Source organism: Glycine max, chromosome 13, assembly GCF_000004515.6.
Source record: "Glycine max cultivar Williams 82 chromosome 13, Glycine_max_v4.0, whole genome shotgun sequence".
Taxonomy (NCBI): Eukaryota; Viridiplantae; Streptophyta; class Magnoliopsida; order Fabales; family Fabaceae; genus Glycine; species Glycine max.
This window is the reverse complement of record NC_038249.2, coordinates 33,674,668-33,685,457: the sequence shown is the minus strand read 5'-3', so window position 1 is coordinate 33,685,457 and position 10,790 is coordinate 33,674,668. Positions and strand designations below refer to the sequence as shown.

The following is a 10,790-nucleotide window of genomic DNA, read 5'->3' as shown; positions in this document are numbered from 1 at the left end:
ATGAAGTCCAACATAAACAAAAATCCCTAGTGTCCTTTATACCTTACTAAATCAATCTTCTAACCTATAATTAGCAATATTATGAGCTTCTCAGTGTTTTCTTTTACACATCCTGCTCTCTTGATTAGATGTCGAATATTGGATATAAACTATATTTGATCAGATAATATTTTTTTCTCTAATATTTATTAGAGTAAAACCGGATCGATTTTTAAATAGTTTTAATTATATATAAAAATTACAGCGTCACTAGCTATATAAAAAATAAAGGTTTTTTTTCGTAAATATTTCCTACTTTTTCCTAATCTACACTACTTTGCAATTTAATTTTCATTATGCACTACTTTAAACTTTTTCTCTCATTTTTGTTTTTTTTTTAATTTAAAATATTATAAAATAAAAATATTATTATATAATTTTTTTAATTAGTTTTAAAATTAATTATTTATTAAATTAAATTTTATAATTTTGTTTTTTTTATTTTTTTAAAGAAAATAATATATATAAAGTAACTAAAAAATTGTACTCTAATTTTATCCAATATCTTTATTTTTCTTTATCTGTATATTATTTTCTTAAAAAAAATAAAAAAAAACAAAATTATAAAATTTAATTTAATAAATAATTAATTTTAAAACTAATTAAAAAAATTATATAATATAATATTTACATTTTATAATATTTTAAATTTAAAAAAAAAAAGAAAAAAAAAAGAAAAAAGTCTCAGGTAGTATATTGAGAATTAAATCATAAAATAAAATAGATTAAAAAAATCAGAAAAAATATATTTACGGAAAAAAACCAAAAATAAACATTTATAATCTATAAACATGCAATCAAAATGTTACTTTTATTTTTATATATAACAAATAATCAGTTGATTAATATTTTCCGAGGAGTGAAGTGTGTTCATCGTAATGTGTGCCCTCTGTAATATTTTCCCTCAAGCGGCAAAATCACCAAATTGGGTCTCATTTACAAATTAATTATCAAAATGGGCCTGTTTCATTTTTATTTATCAAGGGGGTCTGTTATTTTACTACAAAGCGCTTACCTGAGGGGTGCGTTCCACCAGAACGCGACACGTGGCGTGACTTCACAGGACGATAGGACAGGGGTGGAAGTGGTGGCCTGTCAGGCACGACCACTAGTGGTGGCCTGCCAGGCGCTACCAGTAGTGGTGGGGCCCCAGGCGCGACCACTAGTGGTAGCCTGTCAAGCACGTCCACTAGTGGTGGCCCAGCCACGTCCCTCTTCCGTATAAAACCCCTTCCCCTCCATTTCATTTTCACACAAAAACGATGAAGTGAGCTCAGTTGAAACGTGTTGAAGCGCTTTATACCCGTTAGAATTACTCTAAATAAATTAAATACTGTCACAACAATTTCCTACTTCGCACACTTATGACGCAAAACAATCGGCATTTATTTTTAATGTCTATGTATAAATTTTGGCTATTAAAAAAATATACCAACAACATAAATAATTATGAGCTTAACTAATAATAATAATAATGTGCTAGACATAAAAACTACTACAATAAATAATTATTGTCATCAACAAACAAATATAACATAATTATAACCAAAAATTAAATTATTAAGTTACCAAAAATTACTAATTATCACACAAAAAATATAAACAAAATTACTATTTCATTTTATAGTTCGTGTCAATTTGTTTATGCACCTACAAAATATAATCATTATTATCATCAACAAAATAAATATTAATTAATGCTATAATGTATCGAAGATAAAAAATATTTACTAGTTTTGAGCAAAATTTCTAACGGGTATAAAGCGCTTCAACACGTTTCAACTGAGTTCACTTCAACGTTTTTGTGTGAAAATGAAATTGAGGGGAAGGGGTTTTATAGGGAAGAGGGACATGGTTGGGCCCACCACTAGTGGACGTGCCTGACAAGCTACCACTAGTGGTCGCGCCTGGGGCCCCACCACTACTGGTAGCGCCTGGGGCCCCACCACTAATGGTCGTGCCTGGCAGGCCACCACTTCCACCCCTGTCCCATCGTCCTGTCAAGCCACGCCACGTGTCGCGTTCTGGTGGAACGCGCCCCTCAGGTAAGTGCTTTGTAGTAAAATAACAGACCCCCTTAGTAAATAAAAATGAAACAAACTCATTTTAGTAATTAATTTGTAAAAGGGATCCAATTGGGTGATTTTGCCCCCTCAAGCTTCACTTGTTAGTTGTTTCTCTCTATGTCTCCTTCCTATCCTGAGACAGACACTCGGACAGCGACATGTTTTGTTAGTGTTAGGTTTCATTTCCTATGACATTGCAAACCAGAAAACTCTAATCCTAATATCCTCCATCCCCATTTGACCGCAATGGTAGCGGGCAAGGCCAAGCTCTCGATGGGTTTTCCCAAGTCCCCGACGCCCCCTACTCCTCCGCATTCAACCCCCGGAAGGTCCTCCTTCACGCGCTCTTTCGGTGCATACTTCTCACGCTCCTCCTCTCGGTGCATATCAAACCACCAAAACAATGCAAACGAAATGAATGAAACCACCAACCTGATAAAAAGCGTGAACCCTCAATCACGAGAATGCAGGGGAGGGAAGAGCAAACCGCAAACAGTTAAAAAACCCTACAAGCAGTAAGACAGTGAAAGGGAAAATGGGTTTACTTTATTTTTGATTTCTTTTTAACCTAATTTTTCAATTCAATCCTTGCCTTGCCACATAATATTGCTGACTTGGACTCAAACCTGCCACATTGGGATGCTTACGTTTGCCAAATAGATATTTGACTAACGGAGGAAATTAGATTTTAACAGCAGGGACTTATTTGCATAACGGAGGTAAAGTTAGAGACTATTATGAATTAAAATTTAAGTCAGGGACTAATATACAAAGTGGTTACAATCTGAGGGACTAAATTGTCTATTCACTCATTTATAATCTATAAACATGCAATCAAAATGTTACTTTTATTTTTATATATAACAAATAAACATTTGATTAATATTTTCCGAGAAGTGAAGTGTGTTCATAGTAATGTGTGCCCTCTTTAATATTTTCCCTCAAGCTTCACTTGTTAGTTGTTTCTCTCTATGTCTCTTTCCCATCCCGAGACAGACACTCAGATAGCGACATGTTTTGTTAGTGTTAGGTTTCATTTCCTATGACATTGCAAACCAGAAAACTCTAATCCTAATATCCTCCATCCCCATTTGACCGCAATGGTAGCTGGCAAGGCCAAGCTCTCGATGGGTTTTCCCAAGTCCCCGGCGCCCCCTACTCCTCCGCATTCAACCCCCGGAAGGTCCTCCTTCACGCGCTCTTTCGGTGCATACTTCTCACGCTCCTCCTCTCAGGTTCAACCCCGCCCCTCCGAAGTCCTCGACCTCCTCCGTCTCGTCGAGGACCTCCGCGAGAGAGAGTCTCGCCTCAAAACAGAGCTTCTCGAACACAAACTCCTCAAGGAAACACTCGCCATTGTTCCCGTTCTCGAGAACGAGATTTCCATAAAGAACTCGCAAATTGAAAGCAATGCCAAGAAGATGGAACAACTGGAGGCTGAGAATGAGAAACTGGGGAACGAGCTCCAAGAACTGAAGCTCCGAATGAAAGAAGAGAAAACAGAGAATCTGAGAAAAATACAAGCTTTGGAGAATGAGATAGCGGAGCTCAAGAAAACGGCGTCGGATCACGTTTGCAAGGCGCTGGTAAACAACGAGCATTCTTCGCTTGAATGCAAGTCGTTGGAAAACGACGAGCATTTGCAAACGACGAGCATTCTTCAAGCACATTTGGAGGTGCCAGTGAGGCCAAATTTTATTAGGAGTTTAAAGAAAACGGCGTTGGATTATAGAAGCTTGAACCACAAACAGTTTGAAGCTACTGTTGTTGTTGCGGATTTTAAACAAGAGGTGGCGGAAAGTCAAAGGCCGCGCCGTGACTCGGAGGAACTCATCGATTCTATTGAGTCCAACTTAACCAGATCACGTGCGCCTCGTGTTCCCAAACCGCCGCCGAGACGGTCTTTGCCTTCTTCGACTCTGCATTCTTCTTCCTCTGATTCTAAGAACGGCAATGTTGAAAAAGAGCCTGTGATTTTACAACTTCCGAGGGTGGCGCCGCCTCCTCCGCCACCTCCTCCCATGGCTGCGTCTAAGGCTGCTCCGCCTCCTCCGCCACCGCCGCCGAAGGGGAGTAGGCAGGTTTCGGCGAAGGTGAGGAAGATACCGGAAGTGGTGGAGTTCTACCACTCGTTAATGAGGAGGGAATCGCAGTCCCGGCGGGAATCGCTCTCCGGCGTGGTGGAAGTGCCGCCTGCGGCGGCGAATCCACGTGACATGATCGGCGAGATTGAGAACCGTTCATCTCACCTGCTCGCAGTAAGTGTGTGTCCTGATTTTGCAGAAAATTGCGATTTTGCCACTGGTGTCAGTGTCAAATGCAAAGTACTTACTAACGTGCTTTAATTTGAAATGGATTTTTTTTTTCTGCACATAAGACAGTGGTTAAATTCGAATTTGGATGCTCACTACTTTGACAATGCACCAAATAAGATAGTCATCACTTTATGGAATCACTTTTTTAATTGTCGAACTAGAAAAGGAAAAGGAAAAAAAAAATATTCCATTAACTGAAAATCAATTACTGTCGAACAGTGTTATTAGTTTTAGGTACGTGATTAGTGCCTAATTGCATTCAGTTTAGCATAAACAAAGATGATTTTGCTTTTTGTCCAGTTTCTTGCATTAACAAATAGGTAATCTTTCATTACTTTCAGATAAAAACCGATGTTGAAACACAAGGAGACTTTATTCGATGCTTAATCAAAGAAGTGGAGGGTGCTGCATTTACAGACATTGAAGACGTTGTGCTCTTTGTTAAATGGCTTGATGACGAGCTTTCTTATTTGGTACTTCATTTTTTATAATAATATTTCTACACAATTTTTCACATATTTTTTGTTTTTGTTTTTATATCTATATCTTCATAAAAATTTGCATAAGAATGTTAAGTGCAGATAGCATCAGATTAGTTTTTAATTTTATATTATTTTTATCACTTGTTCTACGCTTGCATTTAGATTAAGATTTGTTTTTGTTTTAGGTGGATGAAAGAGCAGTGCTGAAACACTTCGATTGGCCAGAGCAGAAGGCCGATGCCCTGCGTGAGGCTGCGTTTGGGTATTGTGATCTGAAGAAGCTAGAATCCGAGGCTTCGTCGTTTCGTGATGATCCTCGGCAGCCATGTGGTCCAGCCCTCAAGAAGATGCAGGCTCTCTTTGAAAAGTATGTGTATTCCTGACCCACATGTGAATTTAACATAATTTGTAAAATGTTAATTGAACGTTGATTTGCACATAGCCTCATCAAAGAACACTCTAATGTTGTGTTAAAAAAAATGGGTTGCATGGCAGATTAGAGCATGGGGTTTTCAATATCTCGAGAATGAGAGAGTCAGCAACAAATAGATACAAAGTCTTCCACATACCTGTCCAATGGATGCTTGATAATGGTTTTGTTAGCCAGGTAATTTCCATGCATCAATTTGGAAGCTACATTACTCATGCTTAATTTACACGATCAATTGTCTTCAATGTCTCACTGACTGATGGCCAAAAGTTGTTTCAATTGATTTATATGGTGTTTGGATAACACCAAGTATGAATTCTACTTCTCAAAATCACGGTAGTACCATAAAAAAGTAAAATCAACTATTTGTTGTTTTGCCTTCATCATGACAAAATAATTGATTATTTCCAACTATGAATCTAATCCAAACACACTATTAGTATTAGACTATTCCAAATGATTTATTTTGTGGATTTCTGACAGAATTGTTTCAGTCTTATTTGTTTAATAGCGTTTGTTCATAAATATCAATTCCTTAAATTTCATCATGTCAGGAATGATACAACCCAAACACTAAAAAACATTTGCGTTGGTAAAGTTAACTACTCTATGTCTTGTCTGGTGTAATCAACAAGATGCAGTGCTGGTAGCAAAATGACAAAGCAATGGTTGGGTTCTTACTTGTTTCTGTGCATATCTCTGCATGTGCAGTAGCGAACATGTGAACTCACAGATCTCTAAAACCCATCCGTTCGTCTGTGTAGTGTTTTAAAATTGAATAAAGAACTGGAGATTCTCTATTCTTGACCGTTAATATCTTTGTCGCACTCAAATGGCACTAGGAAGGGTTATGGATAGTACATCGTACAATCACTATGCTTTAAATAATTACATGAATAATAGAGTAACAAAAGGGCCATATCTTTCTTGCATGCAAATAAAAAACATAATGAGGATTGGATAGCTTGGTAGGTTGCTATTTACAATTTCTAGCGCCACATAGTGAAGAATGATAAGGTAAATTCACAAATGTTGGTTGGCTCAATTCAATTTTGTTTTTGTACCTGCAACGTTATGTTGTGACAGATGAAACTGGCATCTGTGAAATTAGCCATGAAGTACATGAAGAGAGTCTCTGGTGAGCTTGAGACAAGTGGTGGTGGTGGTCCTGAAGAAGAGGAGCTCATTGTCCAAGGAGTTAGATTTGCATTTCGAGTACATCAGGTAAATCATACATATATGTTCGAACAATAATACAAAACAGGTGCCTGTTATAATGCCAGAGAGAGCATATAGGGGCCATTTTTGAAAAATGAGTTGTTTGTTGATGTGTTTTGGCAGTTTGCTGGAGGGTTTGATGTGGAGACAATGAGAGCATTCCAAGAATTGAGAGATAAAGCGAGGTCATGCAATCTTCAATGTCATAGCCAGCAACAGAAATTCTTTTGTAGGTCTGCAACCTGCTAGTCAATAGTCATGATGGAGCAAACATAGCTTCAGAAAAATTAGTAGCACCGGTTTTGCTGTATAGATAGTGACATTTTGCTTGTGAATACCAATAGAATGGCCATCATTTTACCGGGTGCAATCATAATTCATCATTCATTAAATTATGGCTTAAATACTTTTTTTCTCCTTACATTTTAGATTCTTCATTTTCATCCTTGCATATTTTTTGTTTGGTTTTACTACCGGTAAACTATATTTGTTTTATTTTTTTTCTTTAAATATTTTAGATAACATTTTTTTATTGTTCAAAACACTTATTGTTTAAAATGTTATTTAAAGTATTTTAGATAACATTTTTTTATTGTTCAAAACACTTATTATTTAAATTGTTATTTAAAGTATTTTAAGGATAAAAAGTAAAATAAATATGTTTTATCGAGATTAAAACAAAGAAACAAAATTGTAAGGACAAAAATAAAAAAATACTAAATTAAAAAAAGTATTTAAATCTTGTGTACCTTAAATTATTAATGAAGACTGAGAAAGGGAAACGAGACATGCACTCAACCAGTAGCACCTATTTTTTTCCTCTCGTTCACGTTGGTGTTGTTATTCCCCCAAAACCACTTCCTTAATAGTGTCTTTTTTTTTTTTTTTTTTAATTTTAGCGAATCCTGATACTAGTATTTTGTTTACATGATTCATTCATATCCATTGACTGATTTAGTTGAGACGGTTGTTCTTTTGTGGCTAATAAAAACTTATATATAACCTTTTTTTATTAATTCAATGTAATTACGAAACTGAACATAAGAAATAAATTAGAAAAAAAATAGTGCTACAAAGATTTCAATAAAAAGGTAGAGTTGTATTGTCTATTAATAAGCACCAGCTGTTATTCACTTTTCTTAAGACTGATATCATTTTATTGAATAAAAAATAGTCAAATTAATTAGTACATGCAAGATAAAACACTACTAGTCATGTTATTCACTTGAATGCTAAAAATTATATATAGTTGTGGTCCTAAGTATGTATTAATCTTGATATTAGTCCTTAAATGTGTATATTCCATCAGTCAAATTAATTCTCAACACTCATGAATATTAATTTGATAAAAAGAAATGCACTTTGAAGAATTTTAACTTTTTTTTATCACTTAAGAATGAATATCCTTCGGGATCAATTGGACTATTCGTTCTTTTAAAATATAATGAAACTTAAAAGGAATTATATAATACTTTCTAGGGGGCGAGGAGATGAGTGTTAACATGACTAATATTTTATAATAACGTTATTTTTTAAATGCAAAGATGAGAATTTATAATAACATTAGTGATGCACATTTCCATGTGTTACTTTTTCAGCCATTTATCATTCCATTGGTTCCTTATTTTATCCTTTGACAAATCACAATCCATCCAAGGTCCAGCAATGGAGAATCCGAGTGCAGGAGAGAACAGAAGCCACCGTCTAGAATCTAGAAACCACCTCTAATCGTAATATATGAGCACCAGTGTAACTAAAATAGGCGCCCATTTGCTTAAATGACCGGACTTTCATTTCAATTCCAAATCCAATTCACTCTTACGGTTCAACTTAGTTCAAGGATTGCAATACTTTAGTGGAAATGCGCTGAAATAATAATTAGACTATAGACTCTTACCATACTCACGCTACGCGCGTGTAACTTAAAAAACTTGTAAATTTCCTCTCTTTATTCTTAAATTATCTGTAGCCTTTCAAATACTGTACTATTTTGTTTTCCCCTCTCTTTAAATATTTTCCATGTTTATATAGGTAGTCTTACTGAGGTAATAAATATTTGTTTCAATGTCATTGAATTTTTTTAGACACAATGACTATTATTGTACAGAAATAATGATATGTATTTTAAAAAATCCGTAACATCTCACCCAACATTTATAACAATATGATGTGTGAGTGTTTTTTTTCCTGAATGTGCGTGTGTGGGGTGGATATGAGTGAATCCTATTTTAGATTTTGGTTTAGTGAGACTAAGAGTGATAAGTGTGAGGGATTTTCTTCCTGTCCTCGTCATTTTTCTTCTACACCTAACCATGAGAGTGAAAAGCTAAAGACATCCTTACTTATAGTTATTACGGATTATCAATCCGTAAGATCATTACGAATCCACAATTCGTAAGACCATTATGGATTGTCAATCTATAAGGCCATGAATCTCACGCACGTCATGTCCACTCCCTCCCCCTCCCTAGCCAGCGTTATCATGAGGATCTCAGCAGCCTCACGCAACTCCGGCTTGGCGATGCCACTAGGTGGGACGAGAGGGAGGGCAATGGCCATGAAGGACACAAGGGCAGGGAGTGCCACGGGGTCCAGCCCTGCCTTGGAGGCATCAAGGGAAGAGATGGTGGTGGCAAAGTACGTAGGCAGCGTGAGGGGGAGGCGCTCCGAGGTGAGGTTGAAGCCGAGGGCGGCAGCAGTGGCGAGGAGGTGGCGGTGCTACGGTGCGGCAGAGTTGGCATAGTGGTTCACGAAGTGGTACGACGCAGCGGTCGATGAGGTTTGTGGCGCAGCGGAGTTGGCGCGGCGGTGACAAGGAGGTAAACCCGGCCATTATGGATTCACAATCCATAAGAATCATACGGATAATCCGTATGATTTTTATGAATTACAAATTCATGTGTTTTTGAAATATTTTTTTAAAAAAAGAAGATAATTTTAAAATATTTCAAAAAGTATTGGATGTGAAAGATTTTCTTCCGGGAAGATAATCCCTAAGTATGAACTTCTTTTGGTACGTATGAGTGATAAATGTGCGTTTTTTTATTTTTGGTCAAGTTATAAATGGACATCTATAAATGGGTAGCGCATAACATAAGGCCTGCCATGACTATTCATGACCTTTCCTTGGCTAACATTTGATTGAAGGCAGATTTATCATCAATTTTAATGCCACGGGAATAGATTCTACATGCTGGAATCCTCCTCCTATTGATTCCGTCAAAGTCAATCGTGATGCCTCCATCTGATAGAAGGTATTTCTTGTGTGAATTTTATTACAAAGTTGAGGACTTTTTTTTATCACCATTGCTGAGCTTTAGGCGATTTTCCATGGTCTCCAGTTGACTTGGAACTGTGATTTCAGGAAAATTACAGTTGAATCTGACTCTTTCCGAGTCTTTCACTTGGTTAATCAAGGGTGTTCAAATTATATATTTGTATCAAATTTTATAAAAATTAAACAATAAAGAAGGTGATTAAATTATTCATAATATTATATATATATATATATATATATATATATTACGTCAATTTTAATTTATATAAATAAAATATTAAATAATGCTGGATTAACTTTGTGTCTGTTGCGTGAGATATTTGGTCAGTGAACCTATACTAAGAGAAAGTAGAAATAATGGCTCATTTAGCAAGGTTTCATCCTCTAACCGTTGATTAGGATGGATGTGTGTTGATTGATGAAGAAATTTTAACCAAAGAGGAGAAGGTTGTTTGGTCCAATAAGTCTGATAGTTTAGCAAGGGACATTTAGATGAAGGCTAACATCTATAAAGCAAATCACCTCTAACTTATTGACATGTCAAAGACTAACTATGGGTCCTATACCACTTTCTCGACTGTATTAGTTGGGTTTCTAAATTTATGCCCTCTAGCGCATTTCACATTGTGCAATAGTGAATTTTACGCGTGATGTTTATATACTAGGTTAGTAGGTTAGCCTAGGTGTCACTTCTCAAAGTCCTTTTTAGTTCGATCTAATTGTTATATTTTTGTCCCTTTGCACATTAACCTAATAATGATTAGCAAAGAAAAATGAAATAATTGTATAGTTTACGTAAACAGCATTCTCATGTTTCACTGTCGACATGCTTGAAAGTAGTAGTAAAATGCAGTAAGACCCTTTCCTAATTTCTTGGAAGGAAGGAAACAGTTTCATAGTTGCAATAAGTCAATAACCTTGTAGCTGTCACAAGTATGGGATGTTATACATGGCCGGTGCATC

General features: G+C 36.0%; 1 protein-coding gene across 2 annotated transcripts; it reads left to right on the top strand.

The window, feature by feature from the left end:
• The first annotated feature begins 3,023 nt into the window (after positions 1 to 3,023).
• On the top strand, positions 3,024 to 7,080 carry LOC100814896 (protein CHUP1, chloroplastic). Of its 2 annotated transcripts, XM_006594495.4 has the most exons (6): positions 3,026 to 4,363; positions 4,762 to 4,893; positions 5,088 to 5,269; positions 5,398 to 5,509; positions 6,419 to 6,556; positions 6,674 to 7,080. In XM_006594495.4, the coding sequence occupies exons 1-6, from the start codon at positions 3,206 to 3,208 to the stop codon at positions 6,797 to 6,799; spliced, it is 1,848 nt and encodes a 615-aa protein (XP_006594558.1). In that variant the 5' UTR covers positions 3,026 to 3,205; the 3' UTR covers positions 6,800 to 7,080. The 2 variants fall into 2 exon arrangements, with proteins under 2 accessions (XP_040864255.1, XP_006594558.1); XM_041008321.1 differs by lacking the exons at positions 6,419 to 6,556; positions 6,674 to 7,080 and adding an exon at positions 5,887 to 6,403 and having other exon boundaries at positions 3,024 to 4,363.
• The last annotated feature ends 3,710 nt before the right edge of the window (positions 7,081 to 10,790 follow it).